At 35.7% G+C, this 26,302-nt stretch overlaps 1 protein-coding gene across 2 annotated transcripts in view; it reads right to left on the reverse strand.

The window, feature by feature from the left end:
- LOC149578610 (uncharacterized) overlaps positions 1-26,302 on the reverse strand; it is a 153,090-nt gene that overhangs the window by 8,440 nt on the left and 118,348 nt on the right. For both annotated transcript variants that reach the window (XM_089830182.1, XM_089830179.1), the window contains 10 exons: positions 25,288-25,551; positions 24,825-25,181; positions 24,045-24,451; positions 23,518-23,947; positions 22,081-23,382; positions 21,684-21,944; positions 21,280-21,570; positions 20,438-20,920; positions 5,802-6,233; positions 5,195-5,473 (listed from right to left, as the gene is read on the reverse strand). In XM_089830182.1, coding sequence (XP_089686308.1) covers positions 5,195-5,473; positions 5,802-6,233; positions 20,438-20,920; positions 21,280-21,570; positions 21,684-21,944; positions 22,081-23,382; positions 23,518-23,947; positions 24,045-24,451; positions 24,825-25,181; positions 25,288-25,551 — 4,506 coding nt within the window. The remainder of the gene's footprint in view (positions 1-5,194; positions 5,474-5,801; positions 6,234-20,437; positions 20,921-21,279; positions 21,571-21,683; positions 21,945-22,080; positions 23,383-23,517; positions 23,948-24,044; positions 24,452-24,824; positions 25,182-25,287; positions 25,552-26,302) is intronic.

Here is a 26,302-nt window from a genome sequence, read left to right on the forward strand (position 1 = left end):
TATGTATATATATAGACACACACACACAAACCCCCCATACAAACCATAATGAAAAACAAAAATACAAACCCATCTACTGGGTTTTCGTTTCAGGAACTTTTCCTGAACCCGAACTGGTAACTTTCGGCTAGAACAATTCCACGTAAGTATAGTATCACCAATCTGACCTTAATAATCTGCCTCTTCGCACATACAGCAAGTCAACATCACATCATATAGTTTGCTCAGCTCATTGCTTATCAAGCAACTCAAAAACTCAATCCCATATAACCGATCTCAAAAACAAACTCCATCAAGTTGGCTTTAACAATAAAATAGATAGCATGTAGAATAGATAGCATGTAGAACATCGACAATTACAATAATTTAATCTTCATACTAAACTCAACCAAAAACATATATATCATCAACAATGTCGGCTCTATCAAGAATAACTATCAAATTGATCAGATCACTGTGTTAGGGTCATTGATAGATCCAACAAGTAAATGTCAGTGCTCCACATTGTTCGTTGTCAACCCAATACTCAAATCTTCATAATTTGATCAAAATATGACATAAACAAGTGTAATCATAGAGATAGGTGCAACATAATCTACAGAAATATTCCCTAACTGTGCAACACAAAATGCTTCAGTATTTGTCCATACCGATCTACTTATTGACTCAATATCCTGCCGGTTTTTCCATACTAAGCCGACTTTCCATGCTAACCTTTGGTACATCCAAAAACTGTTAAGTGGCCAATAGAATAAAGTATAGTTTTCATCAACGATAACATTCAGATCATCCATTGCAGTGTCTCTTGCCAACAATCTCCCCCTTTGGCATTGATGGCAACACCTAGTGAAAAATAAGTGCACAAGCAAAATACTAAATTCAAAAAAGATAGATCTCAACAAAGAATTGTGCCCCCCTAAGCTACGTAGCTCATTTTTCACCCAAATCTCTCCCCCTTTGATATCAATGGCAAAGGTTGGCATCACCAAAAATATCTATTTACCAAAATCATGTATCATTTGCTCATCTACATAGGTATGCAAAATATAATTACAAAAGTTGGAAAATTTCAAAGAGATTGTTGCTCAAAGCTGCAAAATACACATCCCAACTTTTCTTAATGATTTCACCAATCTAAATCTTTCCGCATGCTACAATATGTTGATTTCTCTGCCTCAATCAAATTAGGTGGGATCAGGGTGTTCATATGTCTCAACTGCTTCCTCCAAGCCTCTTATCAAGATGTCTAACTTTGGGACTAACAGGTCCATCAGTTCACCGATTCTTCCCTTCATTCTCACCCTTCAGTCTCAAGAGTTCTGATTTGTTGCCCTAGATAAAAGTGTATTCCCCTTCTTATTAGTCTTCAAGATACACTCTCTTGCTTTAGCATGAACCATTGTAGAAAGTCCCATAAACTAATTTTTACTGAGAGTATCCAATTTAATTGAACCTTGTATTTACACATCACCGATGTCCTTTCCAACTACTGTAGCCACTGACTGCTTTGTCTCTTGCTAGTGCAATCGGCTCAACTCTTCCTCATCTTTCTGCTCACTAGAAGGATCTAATTCTGCTCTTATCTCATTTTCCTTCTAATCATCACCAAAAGCCATTCCATTCAGAATCTCTTCTCTATCTAATTCAATTGGCTTCATTTGCACCTTCTCTGCTCCTGTTGCCTCTTTGCATTCCTCTTCAGTTACAGTTGCTTTGTAATTCTCTACATCAGGTACATCTTCCACTCTATCTTCAGCTTAGAATAAGGAAATCTGGTTATGCATCTGCGAATTGAAATCCTGTAGACATAGCAGATTCATGAGTTGCTGATTTGGGTGAAGCTGATAGAAAATCGTTGAAGAACTTCTAGAATTATGGAGAAGTCAAAGGCAGAGAAATTCTCAAGCAAGAGTTTTGCTCTATGGAAAGAACAAATGAAGTCACTATTGATTAAGCAAGATCTTTCGCTTTCTTTGGAGAGGAAAGTAAAGAAGCCAACATCACTGAAAGATGAAGATTGGGAAATTTTGGACAAGAAGTGATCAAAACATGGTCTAGGAAGATGCAGAGGATGTTGGCACATGAAAAAATGGAAAAATACCGAAATCTATTTTTTCAGTATTTTCTATGTTTTAGTATTTCACATTTTCGGAGGCCTTCAGGGCATTTCTGGGCTTCAGCAATGCCAAGAAGGTGTAGCTATGCTTAAACCTTCGGGAAGTAAATGTAGAATTTTTGAAGATCTTTCCAGAAATTCTGACCGTTCGTGATTTCGAGCTACAAGTAGAAAGTAATGACTTCTACAAGTAGACGTAATTTTTTAGTATTTTACATAATTTTTTGTAGTTTTTAGATTTTATTTTGTTATTAAATAGCTTGTGGAGTTTTCATTTTCATTTCCAAGGGATAGTGGTGACCCTTGGGATCCATCAAACTTGTATAAACTCTATTTTCGAATTGAATTGATCACTTTTTGGCTTGAAAAAATCTATTGTTGCTTTTTAGTTGTTTTCAATTAAATCACAATACCACAGGCTCTGCCCCAGGTATTGTAATCAGAATTTTTAATTTGGATCAAGAAGGCGAGGCCAACAACTTTTCTTTCCTTATTTGAAAATGTCATTTTTAATGCAGCAGCTGAAACAACAAGAAAGGCGGTATGGGACAAGCTTACAGCCACATATGCAATGGCATCAGCGGCAAATAAGGTATCAAGATGAAGGAAGGTGGAATCATGGCAAACCACCTCAACAAGCTTAATAAATTGATAACCTAAGCTAATTTGGTGGGCATGGCACAAGATGATGAAAACAAAGTTGTTCTCTAGTTATGTTTCTTACCGAGCAGCTGGGATGGAGTTGTGACAGTGATTAGTACTTTGGTATCCAGCAAGAAAAAGTTGGTGTTTGACAAGGTTACAGCTACTCTACTCGGTGAAGACATGAGAAGAAAGAATGAAGAACCTTCATCTGGTGAAGCCGTAATGGTTGTGAGTACGAAAAATAGAAAAAGGCAGAAATATATTATAATTATATTTGTGCCATTGGCCCATTTCATTTTCAGTGGCCTATTTTATTTTGGAGCCACTACTTTATCGGCCACCTTGTATGTTTCTTGAATGTAACATATTTTGGCGCCACATTTTCTTCTTGCTCATGCGGTTGCAAGAGACAAGCTTATCATGTGCGCATGTATTTCAAGCAGACTCTTCTCTCACCTGCGAGCCCTGCTCTTGGTTTTATTTTTCAACTATTCTCTCTCTGCTTTCTACTGTCAATAGTAGCATTGAGCCGCACATATTTTCAAGTGAGTTTACTTGCACCAGCTATCACTATTCCTTTAGTGCCCTGTATAAGCATTGGATTTTCATAGCCAACTATTAGATATAGAATCGTGAATCATATTTCTCAAAGTGCATATATTGCAAGCTTGGCGATTGTCGTAACCCATTATTGATTGTTCAATCTCCACCAATAAGGCAGGAAGGAGATAATTCTCTCCCAGGCCATACATTCTTCCACATTTCTCATTTCAAAGTTCTATATGATAAGCTCTGATATCTTGGCTGAATGTAGATGGAGTTTTTCCTAGAAAATATAGTTAGAGCATGGCACCAAAGGATAAGCCATTTTACTGTACCGCAGATTTGTAATATCATTGCATAAGAAGCCTGTATGTTACACTACCTTTACGACATTATATTTTGTTTCAAAACTTGTTGGTTGATTGGAAGGATTTTAAATCCAATACAGACATATACAGAGGCATTTATTTTGTATGCCTTCAAGATAAAGAAGGCACTTATAGAGTTGAACAATTGTTATAAAAACTTAAAGATTTACTTGGGAATGACTGTTATAAGCCCAGATCAGGCAGAGAGTTCAAACTGTGATTACAATAAGATTGATCAATGCTACAAGCAACCACACCAGGATTCATCCAGGAAGACCAGCAAGGTCGAGATGAAGTGTGTGGGTTGATAGCAAATGAATAGTGGGTTACACTTGCAAGATAAGACAAGAAATCAGAAACAAAATAAACAAATGATAAACAAATCAAACATTGACTAAGTCAGCTCATGGTGACCAAATGGTACAATTCTTGATGTCTAGTCGAGCGGTGCGTTGACAATCTAACACCAAGATGCTCAGTGGCAAGACAAGTTGTCCCATGCCTATTACCGGGTAAGGAGGGCCTTTATCAGTTGGCATTGTGTGGGGATACTTAAGGGTCCCCGGTTGGGAGGTTAGGCCCCTGACAATGCCTCTCCTCTCCATCTAATGCCAAGGCTTACTCAAAACAGAGATATAATTTGCAATCAAATATCTTCTAGTAACAGGTATTTTACTTTTATGAATTTGCCAATACAAATTGAAGTTGGGTGGTTAATATCGTTAAATCAGCTATTTTCTTTTCAGTTATACTATTATAGATGTTGATTCTCTTCCATCTAAATATGCAAAGTAGTTGTAAAACTGTTGTCGTGTGATTATGAAAAGTAATGTATCTTTGTTAGTAGGAAGTGATCTCTCTTTTCATTAAGCAATGGTTAGTTATGATGGCAGCTAAATATATTGCTTTTGTTGGTTAAATGCTCTTTCAATTGTTAGTTAAGGTAATTCAGTTGATCTGTTATAATTGTTGATCTCTTTCATATGAACATGTACAATAGCTTTTATTACTGTGTTCATGATATGTACAATGCCTTTTCATGCTCATGAATATGGAAAAGTAACTGTGTTCAATGATATGATAGTTGCTACTTAATGCTGGAAAAACGTGATGTTACATAAACATGATATTTTAGTAGAAATAATTAATACAACCACGGGCAAACCTGTGTGCCCTAGAACTAGGTCTCCAAATTATGTCATGGTACTGGCTAATTCTGACTATGCCAACAAGCAATAAAAAAAATGAATGCATATCTGCATCTACAAACTATGGGAAAGTTAGCAACAAACATTTCAACCTAATAATGATTAAAGGGGAAAACAAAATTATGTTTAGCTATTTTGTTATATAACTAGAATATAATCTCCAAATTAAATCTTAAAAATTTTAGATAGTATTAAGGCTTGATCTTAAAACTTGCTTGTCTTGCTGGCAAAAAGATTAAAATAATCAAGTAATGCCGTACAATTAGGATCTAAAGTTGACCATTAGGTGTAAAGGGGAAGGAAACAAGAGGCACCTGTGGCCAGACAGGTATAATGACCGGTGTATGAAATGCAAGGTGCCTGCGTCTTGACTCCTTATGTTTGTCAAATAACCTGTTTAAGACACGAAATAACTGCACCATTCGCTCATCACTCCTGGCACTGGGAGTTAGTGAAGTCTGAACAAGAAAATGTTTTTGTGAACCATCCGAGCCGACTATAATCAATCTACGGAAGCTGCTACCATGCCGACGTACTATAGGCACATCCGCACCAATCCTATCCAACTTTACCGTATGGTCAGGTGCAATCTCCTGCAAATATATTGACAGCAATAAGTAAAAGTAACCAAGAACCCAGAAAAACAACCATAAGTGTGTGTTTCGATGTGTACAGCGTTGACCATGTTCCAGTTTTTTAGAATGCAAACAAACTTCCAATGAATTTTGATTGGGATTGAAATTTGAAACTTCACTTACCCCTATTTTTTAGTGTTCATTCATACAATGCTAAAACCTTCCCACATTAAAAAAAATGAAATTTATTTTTTATGCTAAATGAAAAATAAGAACATTGCAATTGCATAATATAAATGTCCCACACATTTTTCAAGAAGCTTTAGCATAAATAGGAGATACCCACCTGATCAGTGAAGTACTGTCCTGGAACTTCCACATCAACAACATGAAACTCACGAAGAGCCCTGCTTTCCTCCTCTAATTTTAAGATAGCAGGAAATCTGTCTTCCACATTTCCTTGTAGAACATTCTTCCAATGTTTCAAACGCTCAGTCAACTCAGAAAGTGTAGATGGGAATGATTGTGTACTATCAGGATCAAGATCACGTTCAAATTCCCGTTTGTACTCATTCACAAATTCAACATGTTTGTTTACAGTGTCTGCTGAAAAGCAAGCTCTGCAAACACCTGAAAGCTCTTTCTTGAGTGACTGTGGAACCTCTGCTGTTGTAGCGGTAGGATACTTGTAGCATCGGTGCAGCAATGCATGCACTACAGCAAGCAGTCTCTCTTCGGGCAAAGGAACAAATCTTGAACCAATTTCTGTTAGGAACACCTGCAAACGATGCTTCTCTATAAGGAACTGTATCAACAAAGAAACAATGGACAGGCAAGAAAAGCATATGAAATGGTAAAGGGATGCAATGACAAGTCAAATAAGATGCATAAGAATCATAGGCTCATTAGGCATCATTCAACCCTAGAAAACAGGCAGGGAAAGTACAAAAAAGAAAGCATCAAGATTACAACAGGCAAAGGAATGCACAAATTGACAAAAATGGTTTTAACAAGAAATGGTTATAATTTATTTAATTATCCAACAAACATGCATGACATGACAGTTATGTTGCACATGAAAGAAGATTGGAGATCAAAGTAATAGAGATGAGTTATTACAAGGCTCAATTGAAGAACACTTAATTCTATGGAAGGCCCCAGAGTAAAATGGGGGAGTGAAAAGTACAGTTGATCTGTTTTAAGTTTTTCATGCAAGAACAGGCTGTGCAGCAGAGAATGGTTGATAGTTCCTCTACACATACAAACTCACAGGAATGAAAGGCAAGGTTCGTTGTAAGGAAGAGTGGGCAAGGTTCGTTGTAAGAAAGAGTGATGGTAGCACAAGTGGTCGAGTGATAAACAGCACAACCCCTTGCAATAAACAGGCAGGAAAAAGCTGGCTTGGCTTTAGCGATTTACTATTATAAATACAGCCACAAAGCAAGCTCTGTTCGTTGGAGGACTATAGGGTCTATTTGGGATCCAGTGAAGATCTCATTGCTATCAAGAGTCATTTATCTCCCACACAAAAATGTTCGATTTGCAGTTATCAAATACGGTCTCCATCCAAGCTAATGATGACAGCTTGAAGGCACTTATGCAGATTTAGCACCTGAGAGTTATCCTAATTTGAGTACTGGCATCACCAGTTCTTTTAGTATGTTTTTTACAAGATTTTTTATTATTGATATCTCATTCTCCCATGTACCCTACATCATTGTCTGCTGCCTACTATAATTTTTCATTTAAAATCCATAGGTTTTCAGGCACTTTTGGCATCATATTTTTTAGCAAGTGGCATTTCCAGTTTTCAAAACCAATCATTTGATTAAAAGACAAAGGTCCTACATAATTATAAGAATCAATTTTGGAAGAAAACCAAACTTTGAAACATACTACAAATGGATTTATAGCTTGTTGAGTACTCACACAACTTGAGAATTTTGTTAGCTGAGTTAGTTGACCTTCAAACTAACCAAGTGACAGGGCCACCGTTTGGTAAGAAGACTGTTGAACACAAAACAAAATGCTAAAAATTTAAACAGGTGATGTTTTGGTCTTTTATGCCAATCAGACCACGCAATTTCGTCACACAGCATGTACAAATTTGTTTAAGTGAATTCAAACAAGTTTGAAGTGGATTTAAGTGAACTTTTTCTTTTTTAATTTTTTTCCCCCAAGATTTTCAAGAATCTACTTTCCTAAGTATTAGAATTGGGTTTTGATGCATGTTTGGAAAGCAGTGGATTCAGTTTTTATTAGCATTAGCACTGATTTTCATTTTAGTTATTGTTTATTGTTGAAGATTGTAGCTGCAGTAGAGATCTTTATTTCTGGGTGTTAATACCGTTATGGTCACCTTCAACTGAAAAGGACATTTATGATAGATTGTAATATTAAATATTAAGATGTGTGTCATACAACATGCGTTGAGGTATGGAAATGTGAAGTCGTATTTGACAATAAAGAGTCGTGTTTTCGGAAAGTGAAAAGACCTATGGTTGTAATGTGAAGAGTCTCTCTATACGTTATATATATTGCATCAAGCGAATGTCATTGTACACTTGAACATTTCATTATCAATAAAGATATATTTTTGTTGTGTGGCTGGGTTTTTCCCTTCATTCTAAAAGGGTTTTCCCAGGGTATTTTTGGTGTTTATTGGTTCGCTTTTGGCTCCTTATTATTCTTTATCACCATTGATTTTTGGGCTGTAGATTTAACATGGTATCAGAGCCTGCTTTGATAACAACATAACAAATTGTTGAAAGTTGTGATTGGGTTTATTTATTTTTTATCGCTCGAGACCTTGCACTAAATATTTGCAGATGTTTGTGAAAGAGACAGTTTGGTATAATAGCTTGGTGCTGAACTCACTTGTGCCAAGTTAAAGGCTAGTGAAACTATGATGGAAGACATAATTTTTGGACAAGGTATTACAATGCATGATGAACTATGCGAATGACCCAAGTGCTCGAAATTTTTTTCTCACACTTCAAGAAATGGAATTTCTAATTTGCACGTTGACTGGATCAAAGGATATGCAAAGAACTTGGAAATGAATATTGCAGATGTTGGGCTCCCTCTCGATGATCAGCGGTTGATATTCTTTGAAAAGGTCTTATCTAAATAAAGATTTGATATACAAGTCGGAGCAAATTCAATCAATAAAATAAGCGTTTTGGTGCAGCGGAACCATGATTTCTATGGTTTGGTAACGCATTCTAAGAGCCATTACGAGAGCTGGATTCTCAACAGCCACGATTCTGTATGAAATGCTCGTGCATTCTAATCAATATTGTTCGCTTGGTTTATGGCAAGATTATGATTTGAATAATCTGAATCTTTTGTAGGAATCCATGTGAGGAGTTTTGTTTCTATGTATGCATGTGCGATTGGTAAAATTTATGTCTATTTTTCATGTATCTGTCGCAATTTTCTAGAGGTCATCATATGAAGTTTTTCCCATTCTCAATTTTTTGGCTCTCCCGTGTCCTTCCTAAAGTTAAGTGGCCTCTTGATATGGTTGCTATCCTATCAGCTTGGTATGTTTTTTCTTGCGTTATGTGGACACTGACTGGGCATTGGTGTCCTTTTGCCAGCCAATTTCATGATTTGATCTTCCTTGGTGTTAGTTTCTTTCTTTACATTCTGCGTTATCTTTCTCATCGTTGATGAGTAAAGAATTATTTATTATTTTCGTCATTTATTCCTCGATTCATCTCTGTTATTTTTTTTTTATTAAGATGTTTTTGTAGATCTCAAGAAGAGCAGATTCTCATCAACATTTTTTTGTTTGTTCTTTACTGGAGCGATATTATTTTTCTCTTCCATAGCTATCACTACAGAGAAATTTTATAGAAAGAACAATGAGTATCTGTTTGGAAAAGCTTTTATTTTATTTTATTTTGATAAAGACTCTTCATTGGCATTAACGATGAGGGATTTTTCTTGTCATCGGTGTATGATGAATTGTCTTTTAGGGAATCTTTCACGTATAGAAATTATTCTTATACACCAAATGGTGATTATTAAAGGTGGTGTTATTCAAGTTTCCAATTTTTGGTTCTCTTTTATGTATAACTTCAAAGAGATAAGTATTAGAGATCTTGATTCTTGTTATATAACTAAAAATAATGTAATCTTAAGATTGATATTTATGATAAGTTGATTTGATCTCTCTTAGAAGAGGATGTTGCTTTCATTAAGAGGGGGATGTTGACTTTTAGAGGGAGATTTTAGCTTCAAAGGGAGGCTTCATAATTAAGAGGAAGTGCTTATAGAATCCCTTTTATTTTCATATATGCGTATAATGCTTGTGGTATTTGTATAATTTGAGACTTAAATGTAACTATCTTATTTTCTTATGCCTATTTCTATTCTTGTGTGAATAAATGAGATTGTAAGATCAGCTAAGATTGTTGGAAATATAAGAGGAGTAACTGAGAGGGGAGGGGTGAATAAGTTACCACAAAAAAAATCCCAGATCCCTTAGATGTCAATCAAAACATAAACTCTGATTAAACTGTATTATGTTGTTACTCGGCAAACACACAGGCACTCTATTAACACTAGCAAATACTGCAACTCAACAAGCACTGAGAACCAACTGTAACTTGACTATAATTAACCTTAAATTTAACTTAGTTGAGTACACATAAAAGAAATAGCATGAACACAAGTGATGCCAAGATTTAACATGGAAACCCAATTTGGGAAAAACCACCAATTGTAACTAGTTATTATTTTCACTCTTCTGAAGTGAGCCTTGTTAGGAGCCAACCCTATTAAAGGTTACAAAACACATTGTTAGGTGTGACCCTGTTAGAGGATTTAGTCACCCTATTAGGAGTGGCCTTGTTAGAGGTCTTCAAGACACTTCAAATAGAAATGCCACCTTGTTAGAGGATTTATAAATAGTTGTTGAGCCAACTTTGTTAAGAGATTTAGATCATTGCTACAATGGTTAGAGAGTAACAATGAGATGACCTAATTTCTGATGCAACTAAATTGCTGATTACATATCTCAATTTTGGCTTCAATACTTGATCCTTTCTGATCGAATGTATCTTTGCAACTCCACAAGGATATTTTGTTTATCCTTTAAATTCGCTTCCTCTAAGCATCTTTAAATCTTCTATTCTCTTCCATACATTCAATCCTCATCTTGACCTTATATTTATATCTTGCACATTGTCAAGTTAGCTTGAATACAACTTAGAATACTTAATATTCATCTCCTCAATCGGCTAGAACCAACAAACAAATCAATTGAACTCAATATGCCAAAACAACAAAATCCTTTGTTAGCCCACCCTACTCAGTAGATACTAACCAAAATAGATTATCCTTCGTTAACCAAGTGATCTCAGTTAACACCGGTTTCCATGCCTACTTGCTTTGTCTCCCGAGTGAACTCGGTAGACACTGCCCTCTATGAATTCTCTTTGGTAAACGAGTGAGCTCAGTTAACACTCGTTATCTTCCAACTTTCCTTTGTCTCTAGAGTGAACTCGGTAGACACTGACTTTTGAACTTGGCATCCACAGGAATGCTCAACAAACACAGGGAATTGTCTTCATTGCCTGAGTGAGCTTGGCAGACACTGACTGGTGAATGTATGACATTTTGTGTAACATCAGGGACAATATACAACTGATCAATTGTTTTCAACAATCTCCCTCCTTGGTATTGATGGCAACACAACATGTCATAATACAATGAAATTTTGGAGCAAGAATAAAGTAAGGAACATATCCTTAGTTTCATTTTGATTCTCAACCATGCGAACTCCCTCTATCAATGTGAACTCCCTCTGCCTTCAGTTTCTCCCTCTGTCAGAAAAACTCTATCTTCAACATCTTCTTTTGATAGCAAACTCTCCCTCTTTGATATCAGACCAAGTTAATCTTCTTTCTAAGACATCTTTAAACAAAATTTCTGTGAAATGTGTACTCTCCCTCTTTATAATTTTTTTTGTTATATGACAGCAAACTCTCCCTCTTTGACATCTCATGCCAAAGACAATATTCAAAGAATATTAGTGTACCTAATGTACTAATACATATGCAATGTGTCATTTTCAATACTACATCAATTAACTGATCTTCAACATGCTCTGGTTGATGCATCACTAAACTTCATTTAGTGAGCTTCAAATAGAGGAATGACCCCTAACTTACCTCTTAGATACAAAAAATGCATCCATAAGTAATGGCTTAGTGAATATGTTTGCAATTTGTTCTTTAGTATTCACGTATTCCAATCTTACCTCTTTATCTTGTACCAATTCTCTCAAAAAGTGATATCTTATAGCAATATGCTTGATTTTGGTATGCATCACCGGATTCTTTGGTATGTTGATTGCACTTGTTTTATCATAGAAGATAACCATTGGATCGTTGACTAAAAGATGCAATTCTACTTTTTGCTTGTCTAAGACACTAGCCTTTTACCAAGAAAGAATGCCCCACCACTTGTGCTCTTTCTGTCATCAACACTTCCTGCCCGATCAACATCTGTGAATGCTTTCAAATCCAAATTGCCTCTTTGTTTGTACCATAATCCTTAGTCTTTAGTACCCTTTAAATACCTCATGATTTTTCTGATTGTCATCATGTGATTTTCTTTGGGATTTGTTGAGAATCTTGCCACCATACCAGCTACTAATGCAATATCAGGCCTTTTGTGCACTACATATTGCAATTTTTCAATCATTGATCTGTATGTGGTCTGATCTACCTCTTTGAACTTATCGTTTTTGGAAAGCTTATGTCCAGTAGACATAGGTGTTCCAACTGGTCTTCAATCTTCCATTCCAAATTTTTTTTAAATCTCCTTGATATATTTAGACTAAGTAATGTAGATACCATCTCTTCTGTTGAATCTACAATCCAAGAAAAAAATTTATCTCTCTAAACATGGACATCTCAAATTTTGTACTCATCTCTTTTGAAAATGTCTTTTCTGAAAATGTCTTGCATAAATCATCATTTCTTGGTAATAAAATCCCATCCACAAAGATTTCAGCCAATACAATCTTCTTGTCTGGTCCTTTAATATACAAGTTGTTGTTATCATTTGTTCTTTGAAAACCAATCTTTATCAAGTAGTTATGAAGTCTTTCATACCAAGCTCTGAGCGCTTGCTTGAGACCATACAATGCTTTGTGCAATTTACATACCATATCCTTTTTGTTAGGATCCACAAAATCTTCAAGTTGTTCTATCTAAACTTCATCTTCAAGAATTCCATTCAAAAATGCAGATTTTACATCCATTTGATAAACTGTAAATCCTTATGTGTTGCATATGCTAGTAAAGTCCTAACACCTTCTAATCTTGCAACAAGAGCAAAAGTTTCACCATAGTCAATACTTTCTTCTTAAGAATAACCTCTGCATACTAACCTTGATTTGTTTCTGGAGACTTCTCCATCTTCATTCAACTTATTTTTGAAAACCCACTTTGTGCCAATTACATTTTTATCCTTAACTCTAGGAACAAGAGTCCAAGTCTTATTCCTCTCTATCTGTTCTATTTCTTCATTTATAGCTTCAATCCAACTTTCATTATCCAAAGTATCTTTTACTGATCTAGGTTCAAATTCAGCAAGCAAACCTGTACCTTTCAATTTGTTTCTTGACATTGTTCCATTTGACTTGTCTCCAATGATCTGATCAGGTGCATAGTGCCTTCTGACATATCTTTCTAGCACAAGTACTTTGGATTTAAAATGTGTTCCACTAACCTCGCCATGATCTTCTGTATCAAGCTCGAGTCCCACCGTCTATGACTCGGGTCCATTAGACTCGATTTGCTCTGGCAATAGCCCAGTAGCTTCTGACTGTGACTCGAGTCCTTCAAACTATGACTCGGGTTGTGCCGGTTACAACTCGGTAGCTTTTGGAGATTTTGGCAACTCAGGAGATGAAGTCTGTTGACTTCAAATTTGATTTGGCAATGTATTAGGTTCATAATACACAAATCTTTTGTAATCTTCGAGTTCTTTGCTGCTCTCTTATTCACTCTTTTCTGCAAACTCATCAATTCTCACAAATGCACTTTCTATGATTTTGAGTAGTTAGATTCAAACACTTGTATGCTTTACTTCTGTAGGAGTATCATACGAATATGCCTTCATCACTTTGACATCAAATTTACCTTTCCTAGATTCTTTTAGTATATAACATTTGCTACCAAATACTTTCAAGTAACTTATATTAAGTTTGTGGCCATACCATAGTTCATAAGGAGTTTGATTTGAATATTTCTTTAGATGTACTCTATTCAAGATATGCACCGTAATACTGATTGCTTCCTTCCAGTATTTGATTGCAACATTTTTTTCTATCATCAAGGTTCTTGCACAATCCATGATGGATCTATTCCTTCTTTCAGCTATACCATTTAAGCTGCGGTGTACCAGGGGCTGATACTTGTCTCTTAATTCCTCTTTCAATACAGAATTCATTGAATTCATTGGAACAAAATTCACTGATTTCATTAGAAATGAATTCACCACCTCTATCTGATCTCAAACATTTCAGCTTCTTACTAGTTTCTTTCTCTATTCTTGCCAAATACCACTTAAATTTTTTAAATGCTTCAAACTTTTCTTTAGATACATTACAGTCATCATTCTAGAATAATCATCAAGAAAAAGAATAAAATACTTATCTCCACTATAACTCTCTATTCGAATAGGTCCACATAAGTTTGTATGAACTAGCTCCAAGACTTCTTCAGAATGATAGTTCTTGCTTTTGAAACTTGTCTTTCCCATCTTACCAAGTTGATAATTTTTGCATATACATAAATTAGGTTTCTTCAAACTAGGAATACCTCTTACTCTTTTGTTTTTTCTTATCTTGACCAGATTGTCAAAAATCAAATGACACAACCTTTTCTGCCACAACCAACTTTTTTTCACTTGAGCAATAAAACATGAACTTTCACTAAGATCTAGGTAAAATAGACTACCTTTTGTTTGTTTGCCAAACCCAACCTGATTTCTTTTTCCATCTAGCAATTTGGCTTTCCCATTCATGAATTCTACCTTGAATCCAATGTTATTCAACTGTGCCACACTCAGCAGATTATGCTTTAGTCCTTCAACCCAATAAGCATTATCAAATCTAAGTTCATTGGTTAGTGAGATACAACCATTTCTTTTTATGCAACAAGGTTCATTATTTCCAAATCTAACACTTCCACCATCATAGTGTTCCATATGTTGAAACTTTGATTTTTCACCAATCATATGATGAGAGCAACCACTATCAATAATCTATATATCATTCTTAGTAACATGAGAAATAAGTGTCATTTTATCTCACTCATCATCTGATTCATCTTTTACAGCTATATATATCATTTCATCATCTTCACTACTATCTGAATCTTTAGCCATAAAACAAGATTTCTTACCTTTGTCCTTGTAGTCCTTGTAGCTCTTGAATTCCTTCTTGCCTTCGAACATACTGTTTTTCTTTTCATTTTTGCCTTCTTTGTTGGGACATCTTCCAACAATGTGACCAACTTCTTCACATGAAAAATAGATTAGAGGAATCTTACATTTGTACTTTCCTCTGCCTTTGGAATATTTCCTTGCAAGTAGGGCTTCAACAACTTCAAGATCAATGTCTGAACTTTCTTCCTCTTCTTCACTTTCTGATTGTTTGCCTTTTGATTTTCCACCTTTTTTCTTGAGTAAAAGCTTGGCGTCAAATGCAGACTCAATACCTTTAGAACTAAGGACGTAGTTATCATAGTTATCCAAATCAAAAGTTGTCAATCTTCCCACTAGAGCATCCAAATTTATCTTATTATTTGGATCACATGTCATCTCTTGAATAGCAGACACTCTAATTGCATAGATAGGAAGAAGTGTTCTGAGTACCTTGCTTACAACTGTTTTGTCATCAATGTCTCCTCCAGATGCTTTGATTGCACTCACACTTGCTTTAATTCGCTCAACATATTTTGCAATGTTTTCATCCTCTCTCATCTTCATTTGATCAAACTAGCCTCTAAGACTTTCTGCTTTGGCTCTCCTTACATTGTCATCACCTCCATAGATGTCTTTCAGTTTGGTCCACATTTCATGAGCAATAGTGCAATTTTTGACCTCATCAAATTCAACATAATTTAGAGCAGAAGCAATGTCAATCATCATGATGTTATGATTTTTCTTTTCAGCAATTTGTTCCACGGTCAATGTTCCAGTAGGAGCTTTGTAAGCATTTTCCAAGTGTTTTAAACCTGAGTCACTAATGGTTGCCAAGTACAACTTCATAAGTTCTTGCCATGCTACAAAGTTGTCTCTATTCAACTTGGGAATCTCTCTTTTGTAAGACATCCTAATCTTTAGATTAGGTCCTTGAAACCTTCTCTGCAAGCACCAAAAGCTCTGATACCGATTGTTGGAAATATAAGAGGAGTAATTGAGAGGGGAGGGATGAATCAGTTACCACAAAAATAAATCTTAAATCCCTTAGATGTCAATCAAAACATAAACTCTGATTAAATTGTATTTTGCTGTTACTCGGCAAACACAAAAGCACTCGCTTAACACTAGCAAATACTACAACTCGGCAAGCACTAAGAATCAACTGTAACTTCAATATAATTAACCTTAAATTCAACTTAGTTGCATACACATAAAAGAAATATCATGAACACAAGTGACACCAAGATTTATCGTGGAAACCCAATTTGGGAAAAAACACCAATTGCAACTAGTTATTGTTTTCACTCTTCTGAAATGAGCCCTGTTAGGAGCCAACCTTGTTAAAGGTTACAAAACACACTGTTAGGTGTGACCCTATTAGAGGATTTAATCACCCTGTTAGAAGTGGCCTTGTTAGAGGTCTTCAAGACACTTCAAATAGAAATGTCACCTTGTTAGAAGATTTATAAATAGTTGTTAAGCCGACTCTGTTAAGAGATTTAAATCACTGCTACAAAGGTTAGAGAGTAACAATGAGATGACCTAATTTCTGATGCAACTGAATTGCTGATTATAGATCTCAATTCTGGCTTCAATACTTGGTCCTTTCTTATCGAATGTCTCTTTGCAACTCCACAAGGATATTTTGTTTATCCTTCAAATTTGCTTCCTCTAAACATCTTCAAATCTTCTATTCTCTTCCATACATTCAATCCTTATCTTGACCTTATATTTATATCTTACACATTGTCAAGTCGGCTTGAATACAACTTAGAATACTTAATATTCATCTCCTCGGTCAGCTAGAACCAACAAACAAATCAATTGAACTCAATATACCAAAACAAGAAAATCCTTCGTTAGCCAACCCTACTCAATAGATACTAACCAAAATAGATTTTCCTTCATTAACCAAGTGATCTCGGCTAACACTGGCTTTCATACCAACTTGCTTTGTCTTCCGAGTGAACTCGGTAGGCACTGTCTTCTGCGAATTCTCTTTGGTAATCGAGTGAGCTCGATTAACACTCATTATCTTCCAACTTTCCTTCGTCTCCCAAGTTCTCTTCCATACATTCAATCCTTATCTTGACCTTCTATTTATATCTTACACATTGTCAAGTCGGCTTGAATACAACTTAAAATACTTAATATTCATCTCCTCAGTCAGCTAGAACCAACAAACAAATCAATTGAACTCAATATGCCAAAACAAGAAAATCCTTCGTTAGCCGACCCTACTCAATAGATACTAACCAAAATAGATTTACTCAATATGCCAAAACAAGAAAATCCTTCGTTAGCCGACCCTACTCAATAGATACTAACCAAAATAGATTTTCCTTCATTAACCAAGTGATCTCGACTAACACTGGTTTTCATACCAACTTGCTTTGTCTTCCGAGTGAACTCGGTAGGCACTGTCTTCTGCGAATTCTCTTTGGTAATTAAGTGAGCTCGATTAACACTCATTATCTTCCAACTTTCCTTTGTCTCCCAAGTGAACTCGGTAGACACTGACTTCTGAACTTGAAATACATAGGAAGGCTCGCCAGACACAGGGAACCGTCTTCATTGCCCAAGTGAGCTTGGCAGACACTGACTGGTGAATGTATGACATTTTGTGTAACATCAAAGACAATATACAATTGATTAATTGTTTTCAACAATGATAACTCTTTCACTATGCGATAGTGAACATCATATTGAGAGAATCCATGATGCCATCACATTGAGAGATTCTGTGATGGGAGTTGGATGTCATGTTGAGAGATTCCATGACAATTCACGTTGAGAGAGTCCGTGATTAAAGGCTGAGCTGTGAGTCTTACAAATCTATCATGTTGATTATTAACAATGAGTAAATTGTTATCTTAGTGTCATGTTGAGAACTATTTGTGTTTACTGTAGGATTTTCATGTTGAGGGATTCCATGATTATTAACAATAAGTAAATTGTTCTCTTAGTGTCATGTTGAGAGATTCCATGAAAACTATTTGTGTTTTTACAGTGTTTTTATATCGAGTGATTCCATGAAATTTTATAGGATCCATGTGATTAGATTTTATCATTGACATTTTGGTTTCAGCCTTGTGTAATTGATTAACTAAAGATATCTCTCTGGCTAAGAGGGGGTGTTGAAGATTGTAGCTGTGATAGAGATCTTTATCTTTGGGTGTTAATACTGTTTTGGTCACCTTCAACTGAAAAGGACATTTATGATAGATTGTACTATTAAATATTAAGATGTGTGTCATACAATATGCGTTAAGGCATGGAAATGTGAAGAGTTGTATTTGCAAATAAAGAGTCATGTTTTGGGTAAGTGAAGAGACCTTCGGTTGTAATATGAAGAGTCTCTCTATACGTTATATATATCGCATCTAACGAATGATATTGTACACTTGAACATTTCATTATCAATAAAGATATATTTTTGTTGTGTGGCTGGGTTTTTCTCTTCATTCTCGAAGGGTATTTCTGGTGTTTATTGGTTCGGTTTTGGCTCTTTCTTATTGTTGTTTATCTTTATTGATTTATGGGCTCAAAACTCAACATGGTATCAGAGCCAGGTTTAGATTTCAGCAATTTAAGGAAGTTCCATTTATGTGTTCGTCATTATTTTTTGCAGATTGCTTTATGTATTTTGTAGTTTATCTGTTTGTATTAAGTGTTAGTAGCAGCTTCAGATCTTTATCTGCATGTTTCAGTTATGCTCTCCTTGTATGCTTCCTTAGTTCTAGCAGGTTTTCTTTATGTTCATAATTTCTGGTTTTTATTGTTTCAATTTTGGCTCTTTCTTATTGCTGTTTATCTTCATTTATTTCTGGGCTCTAGATTTAACATTTATGAGCTAATGTGTTGACATTTTTACTACTTGGATTTATCAAATTATATGATAGAAAACCCATTACAAAATATATCCTACTTGCTGTGCAGGACATTCCTATTATTGCACAAGAGTTTCGAGTTGCTGGAGACGACATTCCTATTGCTAAGCAAACTGAATGTCTTTTTAGTGCAAGCATCTTTCTTTCCACACAAGGTATTCCTTTGGCTGTCCAACTTCTTTCCTTTGCGTAAGCAATCATTCTGTACTCGTTTTGCATGCAAATCTAATAGAAAACACTTACCCATCATTTTACAGACTCATTTGAAACATTTTATAATTGGGTATTGCATTAAATTTATATATTTAAGGAATCAAAGTATTTCCAAGTTGTCAAGATTTGCTGAGTTCTTTTTAAACGCTGAGTTCAGGTTCAAATTTGGGTCTGCTGAGTTATTGAGCTAGAATACTACCGATAACAAGATTAGATAAAGAAATTTATAGATGCTAATTTACTTAATCCAAGCAGAATGAAATATATTATTAAGTAAACACAACATTTATAAGTTTTGTAGTTTTGGTTTGAGCATCCTTGCATATTAATTTACTGGCACTTATTTGAGGTTACTACTGTGTCAGGTTTATGTTTGCTTATCTTCTTTCCCTTTAGTCTATGGGCCTTTTATGCAAGCACTTCGCTATTGTAAAACAATTGTGTATTTCAATCCCTTTGACTTTTTTTTTTCACTAGCAGATATTGATTTAATAATTATTTGACTTTACTAATCTTATCTAAAGCTAAAACAAAATAGCTATATATCATCTTATTATTATTTTTATATTGAGATCTGTTTTTTACACAATTAAAGATTCAAATGTTGTCTGACACTTCTACGACCAAAGCAGCCAATTCTTTAATATGTCCAAAAAATCAGTCCACAAAAAACAGAACTGGTGCTTAGAATTAGCGTAGTCAAAAACTTAAGACAAAGGTAAGTAAGTTGTAAAAGGAACTGAATTGTGCATCATCTATTTATAACAGGAAATTACATCTCATTTTGGTAGGCTGCATAAGGAGATGGTCACAATTACACATGGCCTGAACACAACTTTTCATTATTCATATTTCAAGATGTGCTTTTTCTAAACAGATAATTAAGATATTTTGTTTTCTAGCATTCCTGCAATCTTCAAACAAGTGAAACTGTAACTTCTTTTATTTCATACATTCAGAACAACAACCACTTCTAGAAGGATTAAAAGGAAACAGGATTATTCTATAAGAAATGCAGCAATAAAAATAAATTGAAAATACATTGAAAAGACACTAAGAGGTATTCGGCAAGGGTGCAGGAACTGAATTAATAAAAAAAGCAATAAAGTTTATTTCATGTGCCTGAATAATTTCCAATGGCAGATAATGTCAGTTTGATGGGATATATAAAGAGATGGTACCAGTCATGAAGAACTCTGCACTTGTAAAAGATAGTCAAAAAATCATTAAAAAGTTCCTCTGCACTTGTAAATAGGTTTAAAACTCCAAAAAATTACAAATCATTTCAGGTATCTGTACCAAATGTGGAAAGATAAGCAAGGACACTAACGGAATGCTTCTATTCTTCAAAACAAATGTCTGCAAAGTGAATAGAAAGAGACATAAGATACAAATTGAAGATGGTGGTATTCTTCAGTAGGAAACAAACCTCAAGCTCACTCGCTAAATTTGTGTGTTTGCTCCTCAAAGCCTCCATAACATCCTTTGCAGCATCAAATGCTGTAACTGCTGAAGCTTCCCAGCGAAGCCCAGCATTACGCCTTATCCCAGCTTGAGAATCATTCATATTTGCAGAATTTGACTGTGAAGATTCAGACCCTACAGGAACATTCCCATCAATTGTTGGTACTTTATCTGATTCTTGTGCTTGTGTATTTGTATTATCATGAGGCACAGTCAAAACACCCCCCTGCGGAACTTGACTATTTGCAACATCTGAAGGCAGGCTACTTGCATTTGGGTTTGAAGTTATAGGATTACTTTCCACTGAATTTATAGAAGCTGAACTAGCAACAGATGCACTTATTTGTTGAACTCGCTGCTGAGCAACCGCAGCTCCTCTTACCAATTCTGATTTGTTGGCAACATCACGACGTTCTAACAAATAAGTCCGCAACCAGTAATAGAGTGCCTATAGATATAACAGTGCATGAATAAGACTGGCACAAATATATCAATTTAGCTACTTGAATAAACATAACAATAATAAACCACACATATAGTACCACTCTATTCCACAATTTTATATCGGGAGTAAATGAGCAATAAGCAAAGCAGGAGGACCTGCTATTAAAAGATGATTAACAATTGATGCTTTTCTATTTCTACTCAGCACTCTGTGTATGAGAATGCTATGCAATGAGTATGCTTAAAACAATTATGAAATAAATATTTGCTGTCACATATTATGTCCCATAAATTATGAAACCACCACAAAACACTTTACACAAACTAAGTGTAAACACTTCAAACCCAAAATTACAGACAGACCTGGGGATACACAGTAGCTACTTTCAGAAGAACAAGCTTGCAATGAGCTGCCTCAGGTCTCTGCAAAGAAAGGAGTAACTGGGGTATCCACGAAAGCCAGACCCAGTGAGGTATGTGGTCCAAGTACTTGTCAAATGCCTTTCCCACGGGCTCATTTGATGTGTCAAAGCTCAGTAAATATAAAACACGAGCCAAGTGACTTCTAGCACTTGATACACCATGCTTTATACCCTGAAGAAAGCAATTTACTGCATATTCCAACCAGATCTCTTCATTTGTCTCCTGATAGACCTACAGTCAGAGTCAAAACAACACTTCACTTGAGATACTTACTGCAGAAAACCTCATAAACTGAGTGTCACATAACAAAAGGGATCATGGCTTGATGGGGGGAAATGGTATACCTTATCACAATAATTGCCCCAGCTTATCCATCCTTTTGATAAATTCTTGAAGAGACTGATAGCATTGGAATAGGCAAGATTAGCACTGTCCCCGTCACCCAGTTTCTGCAAAAATTCCCCCTTCAGCCGGAAGATCTCTGCCTTATGCTGAACAGGAAAATATTCCAGATTGGTATTGCTAATCAAATTGATACCATTCGCCAATTCACCTCTCATTTCCAAATAGGCTTTTGCTTGCTCTCTTATCTTCACAAATGCTTCCTGCAAATGGATTTGAAAGCCCATAATGTTGGGGATTTAAATTGTATATGGCTTTGAAATTAAAAAATTGATAAAAATACACTGCAAAATGTTTCAACATAATAAACAAATAATATATCTCACACTTGGAACTCACTTGAACTTCCATGGTTGCATAGCCATACATTTTGTTGAGCACAGTTACACAGACATCAAAAAGTCCTTGCTTGCGGGCAACACGAGCAAGCTTGTTGACACTCCATGCCTTATCCCGATATCCAAGTTGATGAAGCTGAGGGTTGGTACTTGAAAAATCTTTGAATGCATTGATTACAGTGTTGTACATGTGATTCCTCCACTGCAGCAAATCATACCAGACTGAAAGATTATCCCACTCATTAGGTATCCTTAGTCTCCAAGTTTCAAGAATATCTTTAAGGTCCACATAGCTACCATGAACCCCTCCAAGAGGAGCAGCTGCAACAAGTTGCTTGTTGCCATTACCAATTTCTACAAGAACTCTCGCAGATTCTTGAAGCTCTACCAGTTGCTGGAATTGTTGCAACAAAGGCACATGAGATTGTACAGACATTTCAGGTAGTTGCCACCACTGATATAATGCTAGATCAACTCCTTGAACAACCCTACTATCAGCTTCGCTCACTCCAGTAATACTACCATCATGAAGAGCCAAATATGCCTGTACTATCCGAAATTTCGCTGTATCTTCAACTTGTGCCTTTGGAAACACATTCTCCTTAAGAAAACTCCACTCAGGAATCTTCCAGAGACAGTCAAGTAATATTTCATAGTTCTCAACAGTTTTACCAAAATCTGCCAGAACTTCCCATTGATTCAGTTGGCGTGCACAAGATATCCATTGTTCCTCCCAAAGACACATTTCAGCCTTAGGAATATTGTTGTTGTATGTACCTTGAGTTGCTTTACTCATAGCCTGGTAGAAAAGATCTTGGGCACGCTGCCAGTATCCATGTTGGACGAGTGATAGGCCTGCTCGTGTTTCAGCAGTAATTGGCCTTCTTTTCCATAAACCGTAGCGTACATCTTCCTCATTCAGCATACGATATAGTTCAGCGAGAGCTTCCGAGCACCGTGTTTCATGAGGAAATAGCATGACATGACTTTCCAACAAAGAAACAGCTATGTGCCAAGCATTGTATGTTTTACCAAGAAACTTGATAAGCTCACTTGGTATTTTAGGCTGAGGCTGACTCAATGACAATCCTTCTAGCAGTGCTTGTACTACATTTGGCCTCTTATCTTGTTGTTTGCTGTGATAATCCTTTGACAATAGGGTAATCATTGGTTTAGCCAGTTGAACTTGTTCTTCTTTTTGCAGGGTCGCCCATACAATTGGAAATACTAACACCCACATATGGTATGCAACATTTGCATCTGTGTGAGCAAGTTCTCTTAAAGGAGTCACAAGATCAGCAACCTGAAAAATAAATCTTATTAGACAACATGTCACAAATAAGTTAAAACCCACAACTAAACAAATTCATGGGCATGTATTTTCTAAAACAGCTATACAAAGAGACAACTTCATAACCAGAGAGACTAAGAAACAAACCTGAAGCTTGCTAATCTCATTCAAAAATTTAGAATGCCTGGTCACAAGACCGTTAAAAGTAAGAGGAGTCCCATCTGACTCTTCTGGAGCATCACCTAATTGTTGTTGTGCCCCAGCACGTTCTAGAACACTACTTGAAGCTATTAGGGGAGGCACCTGTGCTGAATTTGGAGCAAGTGTAATTGGCTCATGCTCTACTAAGATTGCTAGAAGAAGATCTAAACCCTGTTTTAGCCAGAAGCAATCACTCAAAGCTTCCCATTCCTGAGTTTGTATTATATATTGTAATCTTGTGAACAATGTCTTCCCAAGAGAATCATGATACAGCACAAAGAATTTTTGTCGCATCTCAGGATCTTTAGCTCTTAAACCTAACATGTACTGCCTTTCCACCTTCTGAAAAACTTCCTGCCGTAGAGGCAGTGGGTACCTGAAAAGAGAACCACATGTATTTGCAAAATAACTTAATACGTTGTCCTGTTTATGAAAGGCATACAATGTAAGGAAGAAAGACATCAATCACTCACTTGGTTGAGTCTGAACAAAGTCGATAAAGCAAATGGAGGTATTTCCCATCCCACTCGTCCAAAAATGCTGGGGAAAGATTCTGTCTATCTACTTGTGACAACTTTTGAAGATACGTGATTATGTCTTTGTTATGTACAGCATTAGGAGTTCCAGAGCTAGATGACTTGAAGTCATTTTCAATCCAATCTTTAATCATATCAAGTATTGCAAGGAGTACACTTGAATCTGTGCCTTTCTCAGATAGTATAGCTTGCAAGATCTGCATAGTCAAGCGCTTGCATTCAGGTACAAGCATGACTCTTCCACTGATGAGTTTAAGTATTGACTTAAAATTCGATGTAACAGCACCAAGGTCATTCATCAAACGTGCAGTTGCAGCTGCAGATTCAGCATCCACCCTTTGACCCTGTAGTTACACAAGAAAAAAGGTTATTTTTAAAAACATGTTATAAAGTATTTTCATTTCAAAATAAGATGTTAACTATAGTGCCCACATGACATTGCACACAGATAAGGCGCAAAAGAGTTTATTTTCAGATGAGACGTTAACCTAAAGGAAGTAAGTGAAAATATATCAAAAACACTAAAACAATAATTACTTCTATAGAAATATTCAAAATAGATGATGTTGTATCACTTAGGCCACTTCATAAGAGCCATAAGACACATGGCATAAGAGTAAATGTAATCAACAACACTAGCAATATTTCAATATATTAATAATGTATCACTTAGGCCAGCTCATAAAACTGAAAGCATTATGGAAAGAGTAAGTATACTTGTTTTGCAATGGTGCCAGTAATTGTTCCCATCTCCCTCACGAAGCGTTGAAGAACACGAACTAAAGGCATCATAAAAGGGTCTATAAAACTTTTCTGCCCTTCAGCAAGCGTCTTCATAACAGAAAGTGCAAAACTTATCATTGAATTAGCCGAGCTTGTCTCAAGTGATATTTGAGGTGCAGTAACTGCTAAAAGATGTTTCTCTATCAATTCTTCAACCTTGGAATGCAATGTTTTAATATCCTGTGTTGTATTCATGGCATCTATGGGAAATGCATCAAAGACCATTTTTAACAGTGTGCAAAACGACTTCCCTATATCCAATAGCTTGCTATTAAAACAAGGCTCAAGTAACTGCAAAACAACAGTAAATGATAACTATAAGTTAATAACATTCAAATTTGAAATTTAATGTATAGAAAGCATGTAGTTTTAAAACATTTGATTTGTTTGCACATACTTGAGTTATCTGCTGCACATTGTTTCTAATGAATAGATGTGGCTGCTTTTCTAACACCTTATTCATGACATCAAGGCCCTGTGCTAAAGCTATTGAGGGATCTTTGCTTTGCCCCGAAGGCTGTAAGCTGCTGAGTAATTTTTCCAAATAATTGTACTTTATATTAGCTGTAGGCCAGGCCTCTAATGCCTGAGATAGGAGCTCCAAAGCTTGTTTATACATTGCAGACGTTTCTTTGTCCTTGGGTTCTGTTACCAATGCAACCTGCGTGGTATTACACAAAATAGCATTTAGATGTCACAGATCTGTTTTGGTCTAGGAAATTTATATACACCGGTCATATTTTTCAGAAAGAAATGTGGCATGAAGATATTCAAATCTAACATAATACCGTACTTTGACTGTCTCACACAGATTTCTGAGAGCAATACACAAGCTTAACCATAGTGTTTCAAAGTATCTGGAAATCACATAGAATTCAACTGTACAAGACTATGATGTACTAACCACTACTACTACTACAGAAATTCATTATAAAATAAGAAAGCATAGCCTTGTGCTTTCAGGGCTACTGTGCCATTTATCAAAAAATAAAATCATTAAAAAATATAGGCAGACAATCATTTATAACATGTTTAAAATCAACCAAATATAAAATCACATAGCACACAAATCATAAAATACAGTGCTGACAACAAAAAAAATCTTCCAATGAACATTTGTTATTAAGTGACTGATAAAACATTTGATAACCGTGGCAGTGACAATCTCTCAAACATGGTAAGGCAGCCAAGGACATTGCTGAGATAGATCCATAAGCAGATGAAAAACTGGCAAGTCAGTGCATTATATTTGTTTCAATGTTATAAACCAACAAAACACCATAATTATGTTCTTAACACGGAAAACTGGCAAGTCAGTGCATTATATTTGTTTCTATGTTATAAACCGACAAAACACCATTATTATGTTCTTAACACAAAAAAGGGCAGGATTCTAGAATTATTTCAAATAG

This window comes from Cupressus sempervirens, chromosome 1 (genome assembly GCF_028749045.1).
Source record: "Cupressus sempervirens isolate cs-2001-9-10 chromosome 1, ASM2874904v1, whole genome shotgun sequence".
NCBI classification, from domain to species: Eukaryota; Viridiplantae; Streptophyta; class Pinopsida; order Cupressales; family Cupressaceae; genus Cupressus; species Cupressus sempervirens.